The sequence below is a fragment of the Crocodylus siamensis genome, chromosome 1, assembly GCF_052110815.1.
Source record: "Crocodylus siamensis isolate JL-2025a chromosome 1, ASM5211081v1, whole genome shotgun sequence".
NCBI lineage: Eukaryota > Metazoa > Chordata > Crocodylia > Crocodylidae > Crocodylus > Crocodylus siamensis.
Genome location: NC_143395.1, coordinates 423205383 through 423232201, shown reverse-complemented (window position 1 = coordinate 423232201; position 26819 = coordinate 423205383). Strand labels below are relative to the sequence as shown.

Genomic DNA, 26819 nt, shown 5'->3' with positions numbered 1-26819 from the left:
CAGCCACGTCCCTCACCTGCTGCGTCTCTTGCAGGCCACGGCAGCCCCAGCGTGGACACGTCATCTGTAGTGACCGTCCCCAAGCCCGCGACGCCCTCCCGCCTCTCCTTCTTCATGCGGCAGCAGAGTGCCGGTGGAGCGGAGGGGTTGGGCGCAGTGCCGCGCTCGCCTGGCTTGGCCTCGCCTGCCAGCAGCCCTGGCCACCGCCCGGCCCGCTGGGAGGAGGTGGCCGAGCTGGACGGCAACTACCTGGAGTACCTGCGCGACGCGCGGCTCAGCGTGGACCGCTGCGCCTGGGCCTGCCGCGTCTGGTCAGCCCCCTACGACGGTGAGCGGCCGGGCCCGGACAGCCTGGTGCCCATGCCCGCCCCCGCGCTGCCCATCAGCCCCGACCACTTTGGCCACGGCCCCCCCACCCCCCGGACTAAAAAGAGGGGCCTGCCCGAGGAGGCAGGGGGCTCGGCTGCTGGCCCTGGGGACAGCCAGCCTCTACCTGCCCCTGATGCCCGGGACCCTGGTGCCCTGGTGAACGGGGCAGCCGAATCGGGACGGCCCGGAGGAGGTGTGGAGGGCGCCGTGACGGTAAAGAAGGTGCGCCGGTGCCCCCCAGTCCGAGCGGGAGGCCCTGCCTGCTGAGAATGGGGCACCTCAGCCCCCAGCCCCGGGCTGGGAGGGCCCGTCTGTGGACTCGCTGCTGGATGAGCTGCTGGCCCGGGCGCCGGCTGAGCCCAACGGCGCTGGTTTGAGCATTGAGAGCTTCTCCGAGGAGCTGCGGGAGCTGGAGGCTGCCATGAGGAACGGTGGTGGGGGGCTGCCTCGGGCCCAGCTCCCTCCTCCCCACGCGGAGGAGGACGAGGCTGAAGACGAGGACGAGGCCTTTGCTGCCCCGCCGCGGCCTGCCGACCCTCTGGCCCAGGTGCTTGCCAGTCCCCCGCGGGCCCTGGGACCCCCACCCAGCCAGCCCTTCACAGGTGAGACCCCCGCCTCGTGGCTGGGACAGGGCTGGGGCGCTGGGTCCCGACTCGTCTGGGGCTGGGGTGGGAAGCGCTTCCCTGTGAGAGCAGGGGGGCTGTGGCGTAGAGGCGGGGGTGGGTGCGGGCCCCATCACAGCAGGGGTTCAAGGAGAGGCTGGGTGGGCACCGGTCAGGGATGATCTAGGTGCCGGGATGCCTGTGCTCGGCTGTGGGGATGTCCCAGGTCTGGGCTGTCTGGCTGCCCCCCTCTCCTGCTCCTTTTGTCGGGGGTTTTTAAGCCTCCCGCAGAGGTGCTGGCTCAGCCCAGGCTGGGGACGGGCTGGCCTGTGCCGATGCTTCTGCTGGCACCAACCCGCAGGGTCCCGGCTGGAGGGTCTCGCCCCTGTGCTCGGGATCTGACTGAAGCTGCCCTGGGGGTAGGAAGGGATTTCCCCCTGGCTCGGACTGGTGCCGACTGGGGGGGTTTTGCTTTTCTGCAGAGGTGGGGCACACCTCGGCCTGGGCTCTTGTGCGCACGTGGGTAACCTTCGGTAGAGGCAGGATGCTGGCTGTGGTTTCTGCAGGGCAGGGGTGGGGGCGATGCATGGGGCTGCGTCAGGGGCGACTGCGTCGTGCGGCTCTGCGGTCGCACGTGGGGTTTGTCTGCTCTGGGTTGGACGGGGCTGATCCTGCCTCGGGCCGGGGTTGGACCGGACGTGACCCCGCAGCTCCGTGACCGGATAGGGGTTCCCCTTGGATTAGGAGCACCCCCTTGCACTGGGGAGAGGCGCTTTGGTGGGGCAGGGCAGGCATGTGCACCCCATGATGGCACCCGCTCCCCGCAGGCCCCTTCGTGGCGGTGCTGTTCAGCAAGCTGGAGAACATGCTGCACAACTCCCTGTACGTCAACGTGCTGCTGACGGGGCTGGTGGCCCAGCTGGCCTGCTACCCCCAGCCCCTGCTGCGCTCCTTCCTGCTCAATGCCAACATGGTCTTCCAGCCCAGCGTCAAGTCCCTGCTGCAGGTACCGTGGGGCCAGCTGCAGGGGAGGGGGCAGCTCTGGGCAGGGGGTCCGGCAGTGCGAGGTCTGACACTGGCCCCCGCGCCTGGCAGGTGCTGGGCTCGGTGAAGAACAAGATCGAGAGCTTCGCAGCCGGACAGGACGACTTCCCCGCGCTGCTGCTCAAGGCCAAGAAGTACCTGATCGCCCGTGGCAAGCTGGACTGGGGGGACACCCCCAATGCCGCCCCCGCCCTGCGCCGCTCCGACACTCTTGGTGAGCCCGGGTGGGGCGGGGGGCTGTGGGTATCAGTGCTGCTAGCTTTGGACCTGGGGGGGGAGGGAGGAGAGTCCCCGGGGGGCTCCCCACCGTGGCCCGGCTGTGTGCGTGATGGCGCGGTGCAGCGTGTGTGCGTATGCCCGCGTGTGTGCAAGCGAGCGTGTGCGCGTCTGTGTACGTGTATGAAGTCGCAGGCGTGCGCTGGCATGCATGCTTGCGCGCGCACGTGCTTTGTGCGCGTCCGTGTTCACGCATGGACGCGGGGGCGTACGTGCGGTTCCGCGGCGCCCGGCCCCACCTGACGCGCCCCGTTGCCGCTCTGCCCGCAGTGAAGAGCCGGAAGCCGTCGCTGGGGGAGCTGCTGCTGCGGCACACGCAGAGCCCCACGCGGGCGCGAGCCGCGGCGCAGCTGGCGCTGCAGCAGGTGCGGGAGGGCCCGGTGCTGCAGGCGCTGGCGGGCGCCGGGCTGTTCCGCGGCGCAGCCGAGAAGCAAGGCGAGGCGCTGCGGGTCAAGAACGCCGTCTACTGCGCCGTCGTCTTCACCGAGTTCCTCAAGGAGCTGGCGGCGATCGCCCAGGCCCACGCCGTCACCTCGCCCTTCCTGCTGGAGCCGCCCGAGGAGTGACTGGCCGTGGCCGTGGCGGCCCGGGGGAGGGGGCCGCGCGGTCGGCCCTCCCTTTCTCCCCCCCGGCAGCGCCTCTTTTTAACTCGCCGCCAGGACGCCACGGACCTTTTTAATTTATTGGGATGAATGTTCGCGGAGGGCGCGGTGCAATACGGCCGCGGCCCCCTCCTGCCCCTCCCAGGCCTGATGCTGGCCACAGCCCACGAGCGCCTGCCCCGCCACCGGCCAGGCCGAGCGGAGCCCAGCCACGGGCGTGGTGCGCGCCCTGCCCGGCCGGAGCCGGGGACCACAGGGGCCAGGGGAGGAGGGCCAGGCCATGAGCGGGCTCGGGACTCCTGGGTCCTCTCCCTGCCCTGCAGCCGTGCCCCTGCCTCGCTTTCCCCGTCGGTGGGGTCACGGTCCCTCCACCTGCGGCGTGAGTGGGAAGCCGGCATCGTACCCCCCCCAGCGCTGGGGGGGACCGGGCACAGGGACCTGGTTGGGCCCTGGGGGCTGTCAGGGGGGCCCAGCTGCAGGCCAGGGACGGGCTGGGCTCTGCCCGGGCCCAGGGGCACCTGCCCCATCACCTCTAGGCAATCAGCAGCTGCCCCTGGGTCCTGCATGGGGGTGGTGCGGCATACCCTCCCCGGGGAATAAAGGACCTGCTTGGAGGCAGCCGCGTGCCTGGGTCTCGGTCTGCTCCGAGGGAGGCCCGGGGGACACGGCCGGGGGTGGGGCGTCCCGTGTTAGTGCGGCCGGGGGGGGGCCCTTCCCGCAGGACGCGGACGCGGCGCCGTGTGAAGTTGGCCTGTATTTCGGTGCCCATCCTGGTGCCGCGAGGGCTCAGGGGTCGCCGTCGGAGTCGGCGGCCAGGCTGTGCAGCAGGGGCAGCGACATGGAGTGCCGGTCAGGCTCCCTGCGGCGCCGGCGTGGCCACCAGGTCCGTGGCCGGCGCTGGGGGGGCTCGGCGGGGGCCGGGGGCAGGGGCCAGGCCAAGCGGGCGGCCAGGTCGCGGCCCAGCGGCTTCTGCGGCCCCAGGACGCCGTCGGGGCCCAGCGCCAGCTTGAGGCAGGCGAAGGCGAGGGGCCCGGGGCGTGCCAGGCGCTGGCTGCGGGCCACGCCGCCCTGCGTGACGGTGAGGACCAGGCTGGCGCAGCGCAGCACCTGGTGCACCACGTAGATGCTGCGCCGCGCCCGCAGCCAGGGCACGTCGGGCCGCAGCGCCACGCGGCCCGGCTCCAGCGCCGCGTCCGGCACCGCCTCGCGCCGCGCCCCGGCCAGCACCACGGCCACCTGCCGCGGCGCCCCGGCCACCAGGCGCGTCTCCTCGTGGCGCGCCTCGGCCCGCGGCCCCCGGGCCGGCCCGCAGCCCGCCAGCGCCTCGGCCCCCCGCGCCGCCAGCTTGTCCAGCCGGCCCGCGGGCACCAGCGCCCGCGCCCGCGCGCCCCGCTTCACCAGCACGGCCAGCAGGTCGTAGGGCGCCGCGCCCGCGCCCCACGGCGCCCGCGTCGCCACGGCCGCCGTGCCCAGGTGCCGCTCCGCCACCTGCGGGGGCGCGGGTCAGCGGGGGCGCGCGGGGGCCCGGCCCGGCCCGGCCCGGCCCGGCCCGGCCCGCGGCACCCCACCTTGTCCCGGATCAGCGCCCAGTGCGCGTCCGCCTCGGCCGGCTCCAGCGCGGGGGGGCCGCCCTCCGCCATGGCCCCGCGCCGCCCCGCGCCGTGCGCTCACAAAGCCGCGCCCGTCACCGCCGCGTCGGTCCCGCCCGCCCGCGTCGCCTCCCCGACGGCTCGCGCGGCGCGTCCCGCGGACAGGTGCGTGCCCCGGCCCCGCCCCGCGCCCCCGCCCCCCCTTGCTTCCCGCAGCCGCGGCCCGCGCGCCTGGGTCTCCCGCGCCCCGCCCCGGCCCGGCCCGGCACCGCTGCGGCCACGGCCCCCGGCATATGCCCCTTCGCGGGACGCCCGGGCCCGGGGTTTCGCCCCCCGCCCCGGGCGTTGCAGGGGGCAGTCCAGGCTCCAGCTCATCTAAAATTGATGCCAGCCGCAGGTCGGGTTTCGCAGCAGCTGCAACCGGAGCCGGTGGCAGGCTGGGGGGGCACGGGCACAGGCGCCATGCCCCGGAGTCGGCTGCCCCGGGCGCAGGGGTGCCTGCCGTACCCCCAGGCCCAGCCCAGAGGTGGCTGCATCTTGGCACAGGGGGACCTCATCCTACCCCCGAGCCCATGCCGGAGCTGGCCGCACCTGGGCATGGGGGGTCCCTGTGAAACCGCCAGGCCCAGCCCAGAGGTGGCACAGGGGGACCTCATCCTACCCCGAGCCTGTGCCGGAGCTGGCCGCACCTGGGCATGGGGGGTCCCTGTGAAACCGCCAGGCCCAGCCCAGAGGTGGCTGCATCTCTGCGGCCGTATGGTAGCCTCACTCGCGTCTCACTGTCCCCACAGGCCCCGGAGGATGGAGCCGGCGGAGCCGGAGGCGGTGGCGGAGCCGCGGGCGGTGCTGGCGGCGCTGGGCCGCGCCCAGGACTGGCTGGAGGCACTGGGGCGGCGGCAGGCGGGGGCGGCGGGGCGGGCGCGGCGCTCGCTGGAGCGGGCCCTGCTGGCCGTGCTGTGGCAGGAGCAGCGGGTGCGGGTGCAGGCCCAGGCCGAGCGCGGCCGGCTGCGCCGCGACCTGGCCGCCCTGCAGGCCGCCAACGACCGGGTGGCACGGGCGGGCGCGGCCGAAGCGGCGGAGCTGGCCCGGGGCCTGGCTGCCCTGAGCGCCGGCGTGCAGGCCCAGGCCGAGGCCCTGCTGCCCGCGGCGCTGTGCCAGGAGGCCGGCGCCCTGCTTGGCCGCGCCATGGGCCTGTCGCTGCGCTTCACCACGGCCCGCTTCGCCCCGCGGCAGGCCGCGCCCGTGCTGGGCGAGCTGCTGTGCGAGGAGGAGGTGCTGGGCGTTGCTGAAGGGGAGGCCGAGGCTGCCGCAGCCGGGAGCCCAGAGCCGCCGCGCGACCCCCAGCCGGGCCTGACCGCGGAGGAGCCGGCCGCGGAGCCGGACAGGGCCCCCGCCTCGCCCTACGCCGGCCCGGAGCCACCTCGCGAGGCGCCCGGCAGCCCGTGGGTGCGGGACGCGCTGGTCTGGGCGCAGGCCGTGCTGGTGCCCGAGGGCGACTCCGACAGCGCCGAGGAGCCCGAGCGCCCCGGTGCCGTGCCGGACCCCCGCCCGCCCGCGCCCGCTGTGGCGCCCGAGGCCTTGCCCCGCTGGGCTTCGGCCGACTGCCTGGGGCGGCCAGGGGCCGCCGTGCCGGCCTTGCTCAGCCGCAGCTGCCTGGAGCTGCCGGGGCAGGGCGAGCGCCGGGCCCGGCCCCTCTCCCCCTCCAGCAGCGCTCTCGCCGGGGGCCGCGGTGCAGGGGGCAACCTGGAGGGGCCCCGCGGCCTCGGGCCGGCAGTGCCCGGCACCCCTAGGCCGCGCCGGGCCGCGCCGGGCCGCGCCGCCGGGGAGCCGGGCCCCGTTGCCGACCGTCTGCTGGGGCAGCTGGGGCAGTACGGGAAGGGCCGCGGGGGCCTGGACCTGCCCCACGGGGTGCACGCGGGGCCGGGCGGGACGCTGTACGTGGTGGACTACGGCAACCGGCGCGTGCAGGTGGTGGAGGCGGGCGGCGGGCCGTGGCGCCAGGTGCCGCTGCGGGGCCGGGCCTACTTCGACGTGGCCGTGAGCGCGCGGGGGCTGCTGGCGCTCACCAACACCGGGGAGCGGGCCGTGGAGCTGTACAGCCCGCAGGGCGCCCTGCTGCAGGCGCTGGCCCTGCCCGCCGGCGCGGCGCCCCGCGGCATCGCGGCCGGCCCCTGCGGCGAGTTCCTGGTGGCCGACACCAAGCAGGGCGCGCTGCTCCGGCTGGCGCTGGGCCGGGCGGCGGGGCGGCGGCTGGAGCTGCGCGGCACCGTGCCCGGCTTCGACAAGCCGTACCTGGTGGCCGCCAGCGCCCGGGGGCAGGTGGCCGTGTCGGAGCGGGGCCTGGACGGCGGCTGCTGTGTGAAGGTGCTGGGCACCGACCTGCAGGTGCTGCGGGTGCTGGGGGCCCGCGGCGGCCCCCGCGGCGGCCCGCTGCTCTCCAGCCCCTGGGGCGTGTGCCTGGACGAGGCGGGCACCGTGCTGGTGGCCGACTGGGGCCGCGAGGCCCACAGCGTGCTGTGCTACCCGGCCACCGGGCCTGGCCGGGCCGTGGTGACGCGGGGGCTGAGCTCGCCGCGTGGGCTGGCGCTGCTGGGCGCCCGGCGGCTCGTGGTGGTGGACAGCATGCACAACTGCCTCAAGGTCTTCCAGTACCGCTGAGCCGGGCCTGGGGACGGGCGCCGTGGCCTTGCTCTGTGCTGTGTGAATAAAGCGCGCTGCCCCCAGGCCCTGCGTCTGTGCGCTGAGATGGGGCTGGGCTGGGGCAGGCGGGCCCGCCCTGATGGCAGTGTGCGACCCCCCGCCTATCAGGGGCCGGGGTCACTGGGCCCTGCCATGCCGCGGCGTGTGGCCGGACGGCCCGTGGCAGTGAGAGCACGCGCAGCCTCCTGGACTGGTGCAGCCGTGGGCGGGGGAGCGGGGGGCTGCGGGTCGGGAGCGAGGAGCACCACGGGTGGGGGGTCGGGAACGAGGGGCACCAGAGCCCGCCAGGCTCCTGCCCGCTCCAGTGCAGAGCTGGGAACCGGGAGGCGGCCCCCGCGCGGAGCTGCACGAGGGGACCACGGCACGGCACGGCTCCCCTGCTGCTCTCGGGCCCCTTAGGGACAGGGAGCCATGCCGGCCGCCAGGGGCCCCTCTGGGGCGCCTCCTTCTCTGTGGCTCTTTGCTGCTGCACGGGCCTGGGCCTGGCGCTCGCTTCAGAGCCAGCAACTCGCTGCTCCTCAGAGTGGGGCGGGAGAATGCTCCTGGGCGTTGCTAAGCAACTGTGTGGCCATAGGAACAGCAGCCGCAGCATCCCTGGGGGGCCAGGCCCGCAGAGCTTGCCCCAGGCCCCCCCGCGAAGCCCAGGGCCCTGGGCCGGGTGTCCCCCCGCCTCAGTCATCCTGGGGTCACCTGTAGGAGTGGGGCCGTGGGTGTGCATCCACGGGGTGGGGCCCTTGCAGGCCTCAGCTGCCTGGGGCCAGGAGGTGGCTTTCCCCTGGGCAGCTCCTCGCTTGCAGGCCAGGCCGCGCGTGGGGGCTGCCCTGCTGTGCGGAGCCCGGGTGTCCCGCCCTCAGCAGGGCGAGAGCCTGGAGGAGCTAGGAGCCCAGGCCCAGCAGGGTGGGAGTTGGGGGCAGGAGCCTGCCGGGGCAGGCCTTCGCAGGCAGGGGCTGCTAGGCACAGCAGTGGGTGCAGGGGGTCCGTTCCCAGCTCTTCCGCCGTTGAGCCCCTCCCTGCCCCTGCCTCAGTTTCCCCAGCTGTCCGGTGCAGACAACGCCGACCTCATGGCACAGGTGCGGGTGCGCTGGCCCTGTTCCCCCACCTGTGTGGTGTGACGAGACACGACGGCCCCGGCGTGGGTGGCATCACAGGCACGGTTCCCATTGCAGTGTGCAGGAGTTGCGCCGGGAGACCGGGTCTTTGCCCCGCTCTGGGGCAACTGCACTCAAGCGATAATTGCCTACTGCTGCTGCCAGCCCGGGGAGCCCGGAGCGCTCTGGGGTGTGTACACAGGCACACCGTGTGCGCATGCGTGTGTATGTGTGCGCCTGTGTGTACACATGCATCTGTGTTTTGTCAACGTGTCTATGCGCATGCGTGTTCCTGTGGGTGCATACGTGTGCCTGCACGCAGGTCCCAGCCTGCGCGCGGGGCTGGGCTGGAGCCGGGAGCTGCAAGGGTCGGCCGGATCAGCCGTCTCAGCAGCTGGCAGCCGGCACAAAGGATCCGACAGCAGGTGTCACCTGAGCTCCAGCTCCAGTCCGTAGCAGCCAGGGGCCTGGCCAGGGCCGGGGAGGAATGGAGGGGGGTGAGGAGGAAGGGGGCTCCCAGCTCCAGGGCTGCCCCAGCGCCTCTGCAAATGGGCAGGAAGGAACAACTGGCCTCACAGTGAGCACACACACATGTAATGATGCACACACCAATACACAGGGATCAGGGTTTGCATACAACCATTGACACCCATGGGGCCACGTGCCAATGCATGCAAAGGGGTCTGCACACAGCACATGGAGCCATGTGCCACTGCACGCAGCCAGGGGCTGCACACAGCCACGGATCCACACACCGATGTACACAGACACAGCACAGTGCAGACAGCCGTGCAGCCAGTGCACTCGGGGGCTGCACACATTACATGGAGCCACACACCAATACAGGCAGATGGGGCTGCACACAGCACATGAAGTCACAGAACAACATGCTAATGCACACAGCCAGGAGGCTGTACATGGCACATGGAGCCATGTGCCAATACGCGCTGAAGGGGCTGCACACAGCACTTGCAGCCACCGAGCCACATGCTGGGCCACAGAGAGGAGGCTGCACATGCCGCCACATGCCAGTACAGGCAGCTAGGGGTTGCACACAGCGCATGCATCCATGGCACCACCACATGCCAGTGTACAGAAAGAGCTGCACACAGTATATGCAGCCACAGAGCCACACACCAATGCACGCAGAAAGGGGACTGCAGTGCACACAGTACACAGAGCCACATGCCAATGCACACAGACGGGGCTGTACACAGCACGTGCAGCCATGGAGCCACACAGCAATGAATGCACACAAGGGGCTGCACACGGCACACGCAGCCACGGAGCTATTTGCCAGTACGTGCAGATGGGGCTGCGTGCAGCCACCAAGCACACACAGGTCCACGTGACAGTGCATGCCGATAGTGGGCTTCCACGTTGGCCACAGAAGGGCTTATTAATGCTGAAAACACAAACTTCCTGGAAATTCAGAAACCAGGCAGTGCTTCTGTTGAGCAACAAATCCAACCCAGAAACTATAAACAGGTGCAAGACCAGAACAAAACCTTAGTCGATATTGAAACCAATATCAAGGCATATGTCCAATACACAGACTAGGAGCGGTAGCAAGTTACTTGATCTAAGCAAAGCTGACAAGCGAGCAAATCTGTGTAGCCACTTGGTTGCAATCCCCAGTCACTCACTCCCTGGCTCCACTTCACTCTCAGATGCACTTATATAGGCATATTGCAACACCCTTTCCCACCAAATATCCACTCACTTGAGCAAGCTCCCTGCGGTTTTACGTTACCAAGCATGCGAGTATCTGGGCGAGCTGAGAACTGAAACTCCCGGTCTCCTCGAGGGGTTGAAGGGCTCTCTCTTTCTCCAGCCTTCCTCAGCTTAGATTATTGCACCTGTCTGAATGGCTGGATGAAACCTGCAGAAACCGAGCGTAACAAATCTTCGCCGACACTGCATGCAGCACGCGCAGCCGTGGAGCCACACGCTGATGCACGCAGATGGGCGCTGCACATAGCACACGCAGCCACGGAGCCACACATCCATGAGCGCAGACGGGGGGCGCTGGATGTGGCATGTGCAGCCACGGAGCCACACGCCGATGCATGCAGACAGGGCGCTCGAATCACAGTCCCTTCCCCAGCCTCCGCTCAGCCCCAGGGAGGAAAGCCACCAGATCCCATTGGGCTCCTGTCTCCTCCCTGCCCTTGGCTCCTCTGTCCTGGGGCAGACTCAGCCTACGGCTCTCTAGGAGGATCTCTTCTGCCCACGGGACATCCCACAGGTGCCTGAGTCCAGCCAGCAGCAACCATGAGAAACCCCAATGCGGGGGATGTTCCCAGAGGAGATGGTGGATCCCACTGCCTCCCTGTCCCAAATCTACCCTGCTCCACGGCCCCTGCGTCAGCACCCCCCAGCCCTGCTGCTGTTCCCGCTGCAGCTCCCAGACTCTTCACCCCCAGTGCAGCATCGGGGCCCCTCTGATACCCCGGGTGCTGACTGGGCCTATGTACTTGCACACAGGGCCTGGCCTCTTCCCTGCATTATCAGGAGGCCTGGGGTCAGTGGTGGTACGGGGCAGGATGCGGCCGGAGCACCCAGAGGGCACGCTTCCCCAGGCACAGCATCCTCAGCGCCTTCTCCTGGATCCGCTTGGTCTTGGCACTGGAGACCAGTGGGATAAGCGTGGCCGGCACCAGCAGGTAGATGTTGGCCAGGACGAGGTGGATGTGGTGGGGGATGCCGCAGCCAAAGCGGCGAGTGAGGCAGGAGAAGAGCCGGGGTGTGTAGACGGCTACGATGATGCCCACGTGGACCCCGCAGGTGCCAAGCACCTTGTGCCGGGGCCATTTCCTCAGCCTGCCAATAGCACCCGCGTCTGGGCTGTTCAGGGCAGACCTGCGAGGAGCAGCTTCTGTGGGTGGATCTAGGCTCATGATCTAGAAGTTCAGACTGGAGAAAGGGGCAATGCTGCCCCCGGGAGGGGTCTTCACCTGCACAAATCCATCACAAGGGACCGTAGGTGCACCTCGGACTTTGCAGGTGGTGAGGCGGCCTCATCTGCTATTGCACAACACACATTTCTCTCTGGGTAAAAAGACCCTGGCTTTCCTAATACGTGAGAGGCCCGGGGCTGGATTTTTTTTTGTTCAAGATGGGAACAAAACCAAACAGAGCTTCACTGGAATGAGTTCAAACTTGTCTGCAGGGCTGAGAACGAGGAGCTTTGTGAACAGACTGCAACAGGGCAGCACCAAGGAAGGTGCAGCAAAGGAAGTTGTGGTTGGATATTAGGAAAAACGTTTCTCACTAGGAATATAGTAAAGCACTGGAACAGGCTTTACCTCAGTGAGGGCTAAGGATGTGGTCATCATGGGGGACCTGAACTTCCCAGACATCTGCTGGGAGGAGCAGTCAGCCAAGTCTGACCGCTCACGTCGGTTCTTAGCCAGAGTGCAGGACCTCCATCTAACCCAGGAGGTGCACAGTCCCACCAGGGGAGACGCCTTGTTGGACCTGGTGCTGGCCACGGGTGACGACCTGGTGAGGGGGCTGCGGGTGATGGGCCACCTGGGAGACAGTGATCATCGCTTGCTGGAATTCACCATCCAGCGTAAGGTGGCAAAGGGCTGCAGCAAGGCAACAGCCCTAGACTTTAGGAGGGCTGACTTCAACAAGCTAAGGAGGATCGTTGGGGAAGCGCTGAGGACCCAGAGGGGAAGGGAGCCAGATGTCCAAGGTGAGTGGTTGCTCCTTAAGGAGACGATCCTCCATGCCCAAAGGGAGGTAATCCCAACAAGGGTCAAAGGGAGCAGGAGGGCACATAAACCCCCATGGCTCACTAAGAGCATCCGGGAATGTCTCCTTGCTAAAAGGGAGGCATACACCCAATGGAGGGATGGGGTCATCACCAAGAAGGACTATGTTACAGTCGCCCGAGGATGTAGGGGGGCAGTCAGGAGGGCCAAGGCAGAGATGGAGATAGGACTAGCTTCCCGGATTAAGGACAATAAGAAGTCCTTCTTCAAATACATAGGGGGTAAAAAGAGGGTCCCGGGTAATGTGGGGCCCCTGCAGGACACGATGGGCAACTTAGTCATCACGCCAGATGACAAAGCTAACATATTTAACGATTTCTTTGCCTCTGTCTTCCTAAGTAGGGACCAGTTCAGCCACCTCCCTGCTGGGCCCCCCTCGGGCCCCGAGAGAGACACGCCTGGGCCAGGGGTTAGCGAGGAGTTAGTTAGGGTACTTCTGGAGAGGCTGGACGTGTTCAAGTCCGCTGGTCCGGACGATCTTCACCCTAGGGCTCTACAGGAACTGGCCGAGGTCATTGCGGGACCCCTGGCGCGGCTCTATGAGCACTCGTGGTGCTCTGGCGAGGTGCCGGAGGACTGGAAGAGGGCCAATGTGGTCCCTGTCTTCAAAAAGGGAAAAAAGGAGGACCCGGGAAATTACAGGCCAGTTAGTCTTACCTCAATCCCGGGTAAGCTCTTTGAAAAAATTATCCTGGCACACATCCAGGAGGGCCCTGCGGGGGAATGCATGCTCAGGGGCAACCAACATGGGTTCATCAGTGGCAGGTCTTGTCAGACCAACCTGGTGGCCTTTTACGATCAGGTCACCAAATCATTAGACGCAGGGGTTGCTGTGGATGTAGTCTTTCTGGACTTCCGGAAGGCTTTCGACACTGTCTCTCACCCTGTCCTCATCAAAAAGCTGGGAGACTGTGGTGTCGATGCCCACACGGTCAAATGGGTCGCCAACTGGTTGGAGGGCCGCACCCAGAGGGTGGTAGTGGATGGGTTCTTCTCGACCTGGAAGGACGTGGGCAGTGGGGCTCCGCAGGGCTCGGTCCTCGGGCCCGCACTGTTCAACATCTTCATCAGTGACTTGGATGAGGGGGTAGAAAGCACCCTGTTCAAGTTTGCTGATGACACTAAGATGTGGGGGGATGTGGGTGCACTAGAAGGGTGCAATAGGCTACAAGCTGACCTTGACAGGTTGCAACGGTGGGTGGATGAGAATAGGATGGGGTTTAACACTGACAAGTGCAAGGTGTTGCACATGGGGAGGAAGAACTGGCACCACACTTACAGGTTGGGGAACTCCCCTCTTGCCAGCACGGAGACGGAAAAGGATCTTGGAGTCGTCATTGACTCCACGATGAACATGGGCCGGCAGTGTGGGGAGGCAGTCAAGAAGGCCAACCGTACCCTGTCATGCATCCACAGATGCATCTCGAGCAGGTCCAGGGAGGTGATCCTCCCCCTCTATGCGGCACTGGTCAGGCCGCAGCTGGAGGACTGCGTCCAGTTCTGGGCGCCGCGCTTCAAGAGGGACGTGGACGATATGGAAAGAGTCCAGAGGAGGCCACTCATATGATCAGGGGTCAGCAGGGCAGGCCTTATGAGGAGAGGCTACGGGACCTGAACCTGTTTAGCCTCCACAAGAGAAGGTTAAGGGGGGACCTTGTGGCCTGCTACAAACTGGTCAGGGGGGATCAGCAGGTATTGGGGGAGTCCCTGTTCCCCCGTGCGCTGCCAGGAGTGACCAGGAATAACGGTCACAAACTGGCGGAGGGTAAGTTTAGATTAGATATTAGGAGGCGCTACTTCACAGTCAGGGCGGCTAGGGCCTGGAACCGGCTTCCAGGGGAAGTGGTGCAGGCTCCTAGCCTGGGGATTTTTAAAAGGAAGTTAGATGAGCACCTTGCCGGGGTCATCTGACCCCGGTGCTCTTTCCTGCCAAGGCAGGGGGTCGGACTAGATGATCTTCCTAGGTCCCTTCCGACTCTAGCTACTATGAAACTATGAAACTAGGCTCCCCAGGGTGTATCTACATGAGACGCTAACTGCGCAGTGGCCTAATAACACTGCGCAGGAGCAAGCCGGGCAAAACCCATGCTAATATGCTAATACTGTGCAGTAGTATTAGGCTAATGTGCAAAAAACCCCCATGCACTGGCACTTCTGCACAGAAGCACGAGTTATTGCACATCGATTTAGCACTTAGTTATCCAAGTACTAAACTTAATTCACAGTAATGATGGCACATTGATGAATGTGTAGACACATCCCCAGAATGACAGTGGAGTCTCCATCCTCGGAGGTTTTGAAGATCCGGCTGGACAAAGCCTTGGCTGGGATGATGGAGTTGGGGCTGGTCCTGCTTGGAGCAGGGGGTTGGATTAAATGTGACCTCCTGAAGTCCCTTCAACCCTCCTTGCTATGATGTTATGTCTTGCTTGGTGGAACACAAGACCATTACCTGTGGAGTGAAGAGATCAGAAGGGCAGATGCCCACATGGCAGAAAGGACACCTGGAAGGATATCTCTTCCTTTTCCTCCAAAACGTCTGCCAGAGGCAGGACACAGGGCTGGACGGACCATGGGACTGAGCCAGCTGGCAGCACCCAGGGTCCTGTGGGAACCTGCAGCACTCCTTGCTGCACCCAATAAGATGATACAAGCCTTGGGGAAGCTGCTTTGCAATGAGAAGTTTTAGCAGCATGGTCTATGGGGCAGGGCGGAAGCCACGGGGCACAGGTAGGTGCAGGGGCGGAGGTGTCTGGGAGCCGACATCCTGGTGGGAACATGCCCGGCTGAAGCTGAAGGGAAGCCGACAAGCAGCAACTCACCATGGGCCAGGGTGGAGCCTGCATCACTTGAGGTCTTTAACACAGAGCTGGCTTGTAGGGTGGGCAGTGAGGACACTTCATACAGTTTGGAGGGGCTGTGAGCACTTGAGGGGGCAGGAGGAGGACACTGAAGTCTCATGCCAGGCAGGAGAGGCGGTCTGAAATACACAGGAGGGAAGTTAGGCCAGGGAAAGGGGAAAGTGGGTCCTCCTTGCACAAACATATGATGGGGACCATAGCGAATTTTGAAAGGGGGTTGATGGCATGATGCATCGCGATGGAGAACACAACGCAGTTTTCTCCAGTTCAAAAGAAACGAGAAGCTACACTGGGGGCCTTGGGCTGGACTCTGGCTTGTTCAGCTTCCAAAACCCCTGTACTGGAAAGTGCAGTTATTTGCCGTATCATCTATGATGTAGAAAAACACAACAAACAGAATCACACGCTGCTTCATTAGTCACTGGAAATAAATGTGCATCCCTTTCTGATCCAGAAAACGCTGTCCAGCCCTCTCAAGCTTCTGTACAGCACCTCCAGTGCTTCCCTGAACGTCATCTCCACCTGAGCTAGTGTTCACCTGCATTAACAGTAGCACACCTGAGTTTCATCGTTTCATAGTTTCTAGGGTCGGAAGGGACCTGAGCAGATCATCGAGTCCGACCCCTGAGCTGACAGAACAAGGAGCAATGGGTTCAATGAGGTTGGATATTTGGAAAAACTTTCTCACCAGGAGGGTAATGAAGCACGAGAACGAATTACTTAGATAGGTGGTGGAGTCTCCATCCTTGGAGGTGTTTAAGACCTGGTTAGACAAAGTTGTTGGGGCTGGTCCTACTTCGAGCAGAGGGTTGGACTAGATGTGTCCTCCCGAGGTCCCGTCCGACCCTCATTTTCTTGGTTTCTATGATTCTGTACCAAAGAGGAGCCCGGAGGAGGGGAACAAAAGTGATGATGAAGTCGCTGTAAGGCAAGATGAAGGGGAAGAGGTTGCAACTGCCAGAAAGAGGAGGGCAGGATGTGAAGCAATGACTCTACCCTTGAGCAATGTACAGTGTGGTCAGAGCTCAGGAAAGCGGTCTCCCCCCGTTAGTGCCGGGAGGTGGTGGAAGGAGAGCAAAATGCCCGAGGACAGTTGAGGTGGAGCTCAGTCAGGTTACGAAAGGAGCTCTGTGCCCTGGTGCCTGTAAGAGCTGTCGCTGGACTTGCTGAGCTATGAGGTCCCTTCCAGGCTGGGCCCTGCCTTTCTCCATCAAGAGCGGTTGGCCCCTGATGCAAACCAGCGCCCAGGGCCCCTTGTTGATCAGCAGCCAGGGGAAAGGAGAGGGTGAGATGGTGCAATGCCTGCAGATGGTGCCACCTTCCTGGGGCCAAACCGCCCTGGAGAGCAGGCGGTGAGGGGCTCTAGTTGGCCAGGGCGGAGGGCCGGAGGATTTATAGCTTGGCCGTGCTGGCCCCAGGGACCTCCCCTCCCTAGCCTAGGCTTTGCTGGGCTGGGGTGTTTGTGGCAGCAACTCAGTCTGCAGGAACCCCAGGTCCTCCCTGTGTGCCACAAGCTCAGACCCTGCAAGGGTAACACCGGCAAGAGACACAGGGCCCGCCAGGATAGTGGCAGGTGCAGGATTCAGGTGTGTCTGCTTCCCCCCACCACACACACAATGCAAATGCCTCCATTTCACTGACTTCCTTGCAGGTTGGGTTAATGTTAGCCTGGATTAGACCTGGGGTGCAGGTGCACTCAGTGTCTCCTTTGCAAATCAGGCCACTGGGGACCCAATGGACTCATGCGTAGATGACGACACACCATCAGGATCAGGCCTCAGCACCTAGAGACTCCCTTGGCTGGCTTCGAAGGGACCCAAAGAGGTCAGGTCCTTGGGGGGGATCGGTGAGCTCCTCTGCTCAGGACATGGAAGATATGGGGAGGAGATGATGGGGGGAAGTGAGACAGGCAGGGAGTGGGTCACAGGCCCCCGTCTTCCCTTTGTCTTGGTCCAAGACTTAGCACCTAACTCGGTGTGAGCACCACAGCGTGCTCCGCCTGGATCACATAATTATGAGCGGAGGGTGAAACGTGGCCTGAAGTGTAACGCTGCGGAAGTCAGACAACTGCAGAGTCACAGACAGAAATCAAGTGGGGAAGGACCTAGCCCAGCCCCCAGCCTGGAGTGGGATCAGCCCTGTCCACACTCTGGCAGGGCAGTCACTGCCCGGTGCCGCGCAGCGCCCACGGGTACAGAGCTGGAGCTTGAGGACACCTGCTCCAACGAACTGGAGACTCGGCGCTGGAAGAACGGCATTTCAGCTGAATTCCTGCTATGTTCAGACAGTTTCCAACACCATGCAAACTTTTCCTGCCCCCCACAATGCCTCGCTGTTTCTGCAGTCTCCGGGCCTGAGAATACCCTTTCCTGTGCTCCCAGCAAGCTTCCCAGCACACCAAGCTGTGCAGCGGGAGGGTATGAGGCTCTGTCCCTGGCCATCCCATGCTCTGCCCCACAGGTGACCGTGGGCCTGGACGGGATGTTAGATAGCCCCAGCCTGGACCAGCCCCTTTCAGGAGGCAGCCTACTATTGCCCCTGGATGAGGGTTTTGCCCATGGCAGCTGCAGAGCCCAAGCTGGGAGGTGGGGAATGGTTTCCAATGGGGCACCAGGACCTATTTTTGTGCCAAGCATCTGGAAACTAAATCCCTAATTCAGTGATTCTCACCTGGTGCCACAGGGATCACAGGGAACATCCCCTCGTGGGTTTGAAATGGGCTTAAAGATAGGAAATAACAAATGAGTATCAATAGGCAGTTTTCAGGATGGGAAGAGGTGAGACCGTGGGTGTTTAACACATTCATTAATGATACTAGATGAAAATAGGGATTTCTAAATGTAGGGCTACTAACATGAATAGGAAAAGAAAGTCAATAGGGATCTCTTATGACTATCTCTCCCTACACAAGAACCAGGAGTCATAAAATGAAATGTGTAAGCCATCATTCTGGGTTCAGGAAAGGGGCATCAGTCACTACTTGGAGCCTCTGCAAGTCAGGAGAGGGCTAGAGGAGGGTGAATGGCAGACGGCCCAGCCTGGATTAGGCTGCACTAGGGTGGGCTCCCCTCGGGAACGGGAAAGAGAGTGGGGGTGCGCGTGGGGTGCTGTCGGACAACTGTGGGGAAGGAAAGCAAAGCTTATCTCATCGATACGTACGAGCACCTGGTACAGTGCAATGAGTCATGGGCAGCCCCTAAGAGTAATACAAGGGAGGGACTCTATCCAAAGGGGCTGGAGCGTCAGAGATGTGAACACATGCCGGTGCCGGGCAATTCAGACCAGGGGCTTGTGTTTAAAGCCGTACAACTGCCAGAGTCAGACTACGTATAAAGGGATACCGTGGCAAATAATATAATGCGTAGTAACTTAGCGGTCGAGGATGGATGGAAGACTGTTCTTTACGAGGAATGGTTTTGTCCAAGATGACTTTTTTTTTTGGAGACTTCAGGGAGGAATCAGTGAGGATGTGGGGACTGGATTAAAAAATGGGCAGGGGTGATGTTCACAGAGTTCATAGAGAAGTGGGACTGGAAGGGACTTCCAGAGGTCACGTGTAGTCCAAGCCCTGCCTGAGGCAGGACCAGCCCTGTCCAAACCAGCCCAGAAAAGCCAAACTCTTTGTAAAACTACCCTCGAGCCTGATACAGCCGGCCCTGCCACAGGGAAAGCAGGGGGACCCCGGCAGCCAATCTCCTGATTCTGCAAAGGTTGTTAATAGACATTTGAGAGATCCCAGGCAAAGGCCATGGCCCCACTACAGAGCAAGGCAAAAGCCTCCCAGTCCAGACCAATCGGACCAGGGGGAAATCCCTTCCTGACCCCAGGTATGGTGATCAGTCTGACCCTGAGTGGAGGGGCAAGACCGTGTAGCCAGGACCCTCTGGGGTTGGTCCCAGCAGGAGCATTGGCACAGCCCAGTCCCCATCCCCAGTGCCTGTGGGGGAGGACACATGGAGCAGAAAGTTGTGGGGAGCAACCAGCAAAGCCCAGAAGCCTGGAAACTCCCCGTAGTAGCACAACAGGCATCACCATGCCTAGATCATCTTCCACCAGTTGCTTTTGATTAATATAGTTATGTTGTCATTTGGATGGAAATCAAGGAACACACGTGTTTCTCATGTATGTTCGCCTATGTGGAAGCAGCCCAAAGATCTGATGTGCATTGTTTTTGGTCAGAAACATATATCTTAAGGATTTTAGGATATTAATAGAAGCTATGAAGGGTCATGTGGCCCTTCCCCCTTGCATGAATGCAGAACAGAGCTTCTTGAATGATCCCCCACCAATCCTTCTCCAGCCTCTGCTTGGAAATCGCCAGAGGAGCGGGGAGTCTGCAACTTCCCTGGGTAGGATCTTCATTGCCTTGCTGCTTCAGCAGGACCATGGCGAGACTCTGGACAACATTGAGTATTTCCCATACCTTAAAAGCCATCTCTCGCAGAAGGGTGACATTGATGAAGAAATCCAACTTTGTTTCAAATGTGCAAGTGCAGCCTTCGGACACCTGAAGCAATGGGTGCTCAAAGATCACGACATCACCTCTGAAACCAAGCTCGTGGTTTATCGAGCAGTCGTGCTCCCCACCTTGCTGTACGCAGCTGAGATACGGACAATGCACAGGGGACATCTAAAGTTGTTGGGGAAGCATCATCGTCGCTGCCTGTGCAAGGTCCTGTGAATCCAGCGGGTAGACAGATGCACCAAAGTTAGCATCCTCCTGCAAGCAAACACTACAAGCATCGAGGTAATGATCATCTGACATCAACCTCGTTGGGCCAGCCACATCATCTGGATGTCCAACTCCAGACTCTGAAAGCAAGTCTTATTCTCCCAGATCAGCCAAGACGCATGCTCAAGAGGAGGGCAGAGAAAGCACTTGAGGATGTCCTCAAGGCCAACTTGAAAAATTCAACATCAGTATCAGTTTGTAGGAGACTATCACCCAGGACCGCCCCAAATAGAGGCAGAGTCTGCTGCAAGAATCGCAGTATTTTGTAACCTCATGACCACATCGGGAGATGGAAAAATGAGAGTGGTGGAAACAGCAGGTCATGGACTGAATGAAGAATTCAGCGCCACCCACCCCACGCAGAAACACGTGCGCGCTGCAGTAGAGCATGGCCTCATCAGCCATCTTCGTACACGCAGATAAGACAATCACGGAAGACAATCATCCTTGGACTGCTGAAGGGGAGCTCTAACAGGAAGGGTGTTTTCCTAAATCTACTTTCCTGTAATCAAAAGCTCTTGATCTGTCTCCTGCCCTTTGAGGCAAGCGTGTTTTCACTCATCCTTTGAATATTCAAACACCATGTTCATGTCCCTCCTTCACCTCCTTTTCTCCAGGCTAGACAAATCTAGTTCTCTCAAACTTTCTTTGTACCCTTTATCACTTTTTTTTGTCCACTTCTGTCCCCCATCCAGATTTTCTACATCTTTCTTAAAATGTGGACCTGCATGCAACCAGGACTGAGTCGAGTGCTCCTATCACCTCCTAGGTCTTATGTCTACCACTGCTATTGGATAGGCTTGCCAACCCTCTGGGATTGCCCTGGAGTCTCCAGAAAATAGATTTCATAGACATTAGGGCTGGAAGGGACCTCGGGAGATCATCGAGTCCAGCCCCCCGCCCCAGGGGCAGGAAGTCAGCTGGGGTCATAGGATCCCAGCAACATAAGCATCCAATTTACTCTTGAAGGTGTTCAATGTAGGTGCTTGAACCACCTCCACTGGCAGACTGTTCCAGACCTTGGGGGCTCGGACAGGAAAGAAATTCTTCCTTATGTCCAGCCTGAAACGGTCTTGCAGGAGTTTGTGACCGTTCGACCTCGTCATCCCTTGGGGCGCTCTGGTGAACAGACGTCCCCCCAGATCCTGGTGGTCACCCCTGATAAACTTATAGGTGGCCACCAGATCACCCCTGAGCCTGCGCTTTTCCAGGCTAAAGAGTCCCGTGGCTCTCAGCCTGTCATCGTAAGCTCTGTTTTCCTGACCTCTGATCATGCGCGTGGCTCTCCTCTGGACTCTCTCAAGCTTCTCCACATCCTTTTTGAATTGTGGAGCCCAAAACTGGATGCAGTACTCCATCTGCGGCCTCACCAAGGCCGAGCACAAGGGGAGAATGACGTCCCGGGATTTGCTCGAGAAGCATCTATGGATGCAAGCCAGCGTTTTGGTCGCTTTACTAGCCGCAGCATCGCTTTGCAGGCTCATGTTCATCTTGTGGTCAATGATGACCCCCAAGTCTCTTTCTTCTGTAGTGCTAACCAACGTAGCACTGCCGAGCCTATAAGGGTGCTGCAGGTTTTTCCTCCCAAGGTGGAGAACCTTGCATTTATCGGTGTTAAACACCATGAGGCTCTCATCTGCCCATTTGCTGAGCATGTCCAGGTCAGCCTGGATCACCCGCCTATCTTCTGGCGTGGATGCTTTGCCCCAAAGTTTGGTGTCATTGGCAAACTTGGCCAGTCCACTCCTGACTCCAAAGTCCACATCATTAATGAAGATGTTGAACAGGATGGGTCCCAGGACAGAGCCTTGAGGGACTCCACTGGTCACAGGGCACCATGATGAGTGACTGCCATCTATCACAACCCTCTGGGTCCGACCACGGAGCCAGTTTCCCAGCCAGCGGATCGTGGTGGAGCCAAGGCCACAACTGGGCAGTTTGGCCAAGAGGTGATCATGGGACACCAGATCAAAAGCTTTTTTGAAGTCAAGATATATGACATCAATCTCTTTTCCCTCATCCAGGTGATAGGTCACCTGGTCATAGAAGGAAATGAGATTGGTCAAACAAGACCTACCCGCAACAAACCCGTGCTGGCTATCCCTCAGGATGTTAGCCTGGGCCAGTCCCTCAAGGATGGCCTCCTTAATAAACTTTTCCAAGATCTTCCCCAGGATAGAAGTCAGGCTCATGGGCCTGTTGTTAGCCGGATCCACTCTCCTCCCTTTCTTGAAGATCGGCACCACATTGGCCTTCTTCCAGTCTTCGGGCACTACACCAGAGCGCCAGGAGTTTTCAAAGACCCGTGCCAGGGGCTGGGCTATGACGCTCGCCAGCTCCTCGAGTGCCCTGGGGTGCAGATTGTCAGGGCCGGCTGACTTGAAGGTATCCAGCCTCTCACGATGTTACTTCATGAGGTCAGTATTAATGGAGGGCAGGGGATCTCCCTCACCTGGATTTCCCTGTCCCGTAGCAGGCATGGGCATCCCGTGTGACTGATGAAAGACCAACGCAAAGTACCCATTTAATAGGTTGGCTTTTTCCTGGGCATCAGTTGTCAGTTGTCCCATCTGGTTCAGCAGGGATCCAATGTTGTCCTTGCTTTTCCTCCAGCTCCCCACATATCTGAAAAAGGACTTTTTATTGTCCTTGATGCCTAAAGCTAGTTGGAGTTCAGTTGCAGCCTTGACTTCCCTGGGTTGCTCCCTGCAGGACCGGACCAGTGCAGAATAATCCTCCTTGGAGATTAATCCCATCCTCCACCCTTTGTAGGCTTTCCTTTTTAGCCGCAGGAGGTCCGCTAGTTCCCTGGAGAGCCAGGGGGGCTGCTGTGACTTCTTGCTGCCTTTCCTCCGTGTTGGAATAGATTTAGCTTGTGCACTGAGGATCGCTTCCTTGAGAAGCAACCACTCTTCCTGAACTCCCATCTCCCTGGGGTCATGGTCCCTAAGGGCCTGACCGACAAGCCTCTTGAGCTTGTCAAAGTCGGCTTTTCTGAAGTCAAGGACTTCTGTGTTGCTGACTGACTTGCCAGCTTTACGGCGGATGGTGAAGGTGATCAGCTCGTGGTCGCTATCACCCAGCTTCCCATCGATCACTAGGTCGCCGATTAGGTCGTCCCCCATAGCCAGTACCAGGTCAAGCAGCGCTTTGCCTCTCGTTGGCCCATAGACTTCTTGAGTCAGGTAGAGGTCATCCACGCACGAGAGAAAGCTTTGCGCCCGCTCAGATTTTGCTGAGTGATCTTCCCACGAGATGTCCGGGTAATTGAAGTCACCCATGACAACCAAGGTCCTGGAGCAAGCGGCCTCAGTCAGTTCCCGGGCGAACTCCTGGTCAAGCTCAGGATGTTGAGTGGGAGGTCTGTAGTAGACTCCTACTGTTGTGTCCCCTGTGCCGTGTTCCCCACGAATTTTTACCCAGAGGGTCTCTAGCTGTCCATGCCCGTCGCCAACATCAGCTTGCAGGGACATGTAGCTTTCCTTAACATAGAGAGCTACACCCCCGCCCCTTTTGTCAACACGATCCCTCCTGTGCAGGGTATAGCCCTCTATACCCGTGGTCCAGTCATGGGTGGAGTCCCACCAGGTCTCCGTTATCCGAATGACATCATATTTCTTTGCACTGAGCAGGAGGACGAGCTCGTCCTGCTTGTTGCCCAGGCTCCTGGCATTAGTGTACAGGCAGGCACGTGTGCCCTTGGGGGCTCTTGCCTTGCTCACAGATTGTGTCAGGGCTGGGGCAGGGGTGGGGTCCCTTAAGTGCCTTGGTCCGCTGGCTTTGCAAGGGCCATTCAGCGGGCCAGCAGTGGCAGTAGTCTCCCTGTCCCCCAATGGACTTAGTTTAAAGCCCGGTGGAGCAGGTCAGCCAGGCTGGCTGAGAAGAGCCTCCTCCCCAGGGGAGCGAGGTGGAGGCCATCTCTTCCCAGCAGCTCGCTGCCTCTCTCTCCAAAGAGTGGGCTGTGGTCATGGAAGCCAAAGCCTTCCCGTGACACCAGCGCCGCAGTCTTTGGTTGACTACGTGGATCCTCCTCTCCCTCCTCAGCCCATGGCCCGAGACTGGGAGGATCGAGGAAAACACCACCTGAGCTCCCAGACCCCTAAGCCCCGCTCCCAACTCCCTGTAGCGCCTCATGACCTGGCTGGGGGTGCTCCGAGCCGTGTCATTGGTGCCCACGTGAATAAGGAGCATGGGGTAGTGGTCTGTGGGCCGGAGGAGCTGCGGGATCCTCTCCGCAATGTCTCGGATGCGGGCCCCCGGGAAGCAGAAGACTTCCCGGGCTAAGGGGTCGGGGTGGCAGATTGCCCCCTCAGTGCCCGCAGGATGGAGTCTCCCACAGCAAACACCTCACGTTTGGTCTTAGGGAGAGCGGGGCCGTAGCCGCCATTGAGCCCGTGTTGCCTGAGGGAGCTGGTGACTCCGCAGGCTCTGCCGGGGCTGCAAGAGGTGCGAACCTGTTGCTAAGCTCCGGCGGGGCAGGGGCCTTGGTGCGGCGGGCCTTGAGGCCCATGCCCCTGACTGGGCAGAGCGGGGGGTCCCGGAGTCCTCCCTTGTCCTGGAGGGAGACTGTGGTTGACCCTCCGGCTCCTGGGGGAGAAGGGCCTGGCAGGAGGAGTCAATCTCCTGCTCGCAGTCCCTGATGGCGCGCAGCCTATGGACTGTGGCCTGGAGCTGCTCCCGCTGGCGCGCCGTAGACCCCAGGAGGGAGCAGACCCCGCACGGGGGGGCGGCCATGCTCCCGGGCCCCAGAGCCTGGAAAAGGGACAGGCAGCCCCCGCAGCCAAGAGCCAGGGGCTCCGTCCGTGTGGAGTCTGGGACCACGGGCTCCGTCTGGGCGGCCATTTCTGAGGTGCCCGAGGTGTGGGGGGCGCAGGGCCTGAGGGGACCCTTGGGGTGTGGCGCGTGCCCATCCATGTCATGCCTCTGGTGGGCTGGCTATGGCTGGGACTGTCTGCCCTGGGGGGGCTCGCGGGCAGGGTCTTGGGCCCTCCTGCATGAACTCCGCACAGACAAGCGTGTCTGTTCGCGCAGCCTGGTCGCGTGGCTCCCTGGGGGGCTGGGCGTAGTAGGGGCCTGGGCCGGGGCTTGACCCCCTCCCGCTCCACGCAGCCTCCTCCTCCCACTCACTCAGGGGTTAACCCCTTCCCACCACGAGCCGCGCTTGCCTCTGCTGTGCTGGGGGTTGGCAGGGGGCTCGGCGGCTGCTGGGGGGTGTCTGGGGGGCTTCAGGGGAGCGGGGGCGCGGTGGGCTTTCACCCGCGCGTCTCTCGCCGCTCCAGAGCCTACCTGATATAAATCTCCAGGAGACTGCTGAGATTCACCTGGGAGATAAACGATAGGACGGTCATTAAAATAAATATTGGATGTAGAGTCTGATTTACACAGTAGTCCAGTGGGTTTTTACAATACCCACTACTGTATTACCCAGTTACAGTATTGGTATCACAGTAGTAGTAACGTGCATTTGCCTTCCGGATGTAAGGTCTGTGCACCATAATGCATAACCGAGATACACAAACACACGGGGCTGTTCACGCTGTGTGTTGTGGGCGCGCTGGTGTTCCAGAAATCTCCTGCGATCGATCCAGACAGAGCTGGCAACCCTACTGCTGGGGCAGCCCAACGTTTCATTTGATTTTTTTGACACTGTCCCTTTGCCGACTTGCGCTGAGTGCGTGATCCACCAAAGCCCACCCCGATCCTTCTCACCCTGCCACGGCCCAGCCCGTTCTCTCCCACTTTGCATAGGTGCGTTCATTTATTCTTCTCCGGGTCAGCACCGTACGTCGGTCTGCACTGAACTTCCCGCTTCTTCTAGCCCAGCTCTACCATCTGTCAAGGTCTTTTTGCCTCAGCAGCAAGGGCTTCTGTGCTGCCTTTCGCTTGCTCATCTACCTGCCTGTTCCATTTTGCTTCGGGCCCTTCAGCTTTTTTGTTCTCATGTGCTGCACTAACATGTCGTATATGTAGGGGAAGGCCTCCCTCTGCCATTACCCACAAAGTTTCTCAGTTATTATAGCTTTAAATATTTTTGCTTTGCTTTTTGAAGTTTTCTTTTTTCTACAGGGGTAGCTACTTGGTGCACCCCTCTACTACTATCTATGAATCGCAGTAGATAGCAATGGGTTTTGTATAGCCTGACCCTAGTAACAGTTCATAGTTGGCCACATTGACTACAGCGGCCAACTCAGCATACCGCGCGCTTTGGCCGTTTTTCTTCATTGTAAGCTGCTTACCGTCTTGAATTCGTACGGGAGCACTCCTCCAGGTGCGACCTTTGGCTGAGCCGTCAGTGAACCAGACTTCTACATCTTTTGATGTTTTCATGTCGGGTGAGAAGGGAGGTGCTTCCTTGATGGGAGATGGCTCATCAGAGCTGGTTGCATCTGGGTATATGTTGACCATGTTTTCTGTGACTTTTTCCACTCGTGCTGGACGTCCCTTTAGGGTTACCCGCTGTGCCTGACTTAAAATATAATAGATTTATTTCTGCACTGTTGTTTCTTGGGCCCTCCCTCCGGGCGGGAGGTGTTGGTCAGATAATGCCATTTTCAGGATAGGTACCGGGGTGGTTATGACAGTGGGTATCTCCCCTCTCAGGGCCTCTGTGGCTTCCAAAGCTGCTGCGGCTGCACACAGCATTTGTTTAGCAGGGTGTATCGGGCTTCGGCCCCCTTCCAGCCTCGGCTCCAAAACCCAAGGGACTTTCCCTCTGCCTTAGGTGTATCCCTCTGCCATAAGCTCCAGTGGGGCCCCCCGCTGGACACATTTCCATGGAGCCAGAGCTCCCCTTCTTGGTGTCGTGCTGCTAGGGAGGCGCGGATGGTTACCGCATCCTTGAGGGCCCGCATGGCATGTTGGTGCTCGGGGCTCCATTGCCACTGTGCTTTTTTTTTGCACAAGTTATACAAAGGCCGGGCCAACACACTAAACTCAGGGACATGCAGGCGCCAGAAATGAAGCGCTCCCAGCTGAGCTTGCAGCTTTTTTACATTATTGGAGGCAGGGGTATTTACCAGGCTTTGCAGCTCCTTAGCTGGTATGGTGGGTCCACCTTGCTGCTACTGGATTCCCAGGAATTCACGCTGGGGCCCAACTTCTTGGATCTTTTTGCTGGACAGCATGAATCTAAATGCCTGCACCTTCTCCTTTAGGGACTCAAAAGCACAAATGG

General features: G+C 61.4%; 2 protein-coding genes across 2 annotated transcripts; both read left to right on the top strand.

Moving 5' to 3' along the window:
- Positions 1 to 9: 9 nt before the first annotated feature.
- FHIP1B (FHF complex subunit HOOK interacting protein 1B) lies at positions 10 to 3530 on the top strand (the record flags this gene model as incomplete). Its single annotated transcript, XM_090062455.1, is given in 5 exon segments — positions 10 to 600; positions 602 to 971; positions 1799 to 1977; positions 2067 to 2229; positions 2562 to 3530. Coding segments are annotated over 5 exon segments (1599 nt in total), but the record flags the coding sequence as incomplete, so codon positions are not given.
- LOC149875665 (uncharacterized) lies at positions 2984 to 7206 on the top strand. Its single transcript, XM_090062325.1, has 4 exons — positions 2984 to 3292; positions 3615 to 3776; positions 3875 to 4647; positions 5274 to 7206. The coding sequence occupies exons 1-4, from the start codon at positions 2984 to 2986 to the stop codon at positions 7138 to 7140; spliced, it is 3111 nt and encodes a 1036-aa protein (XP_089918451.1). The 3' UTR covers positions 7141 to 7206.
- The last annotated feature ends 19613 nt before the right edge of the window (positions 7207 to 26819 follow it).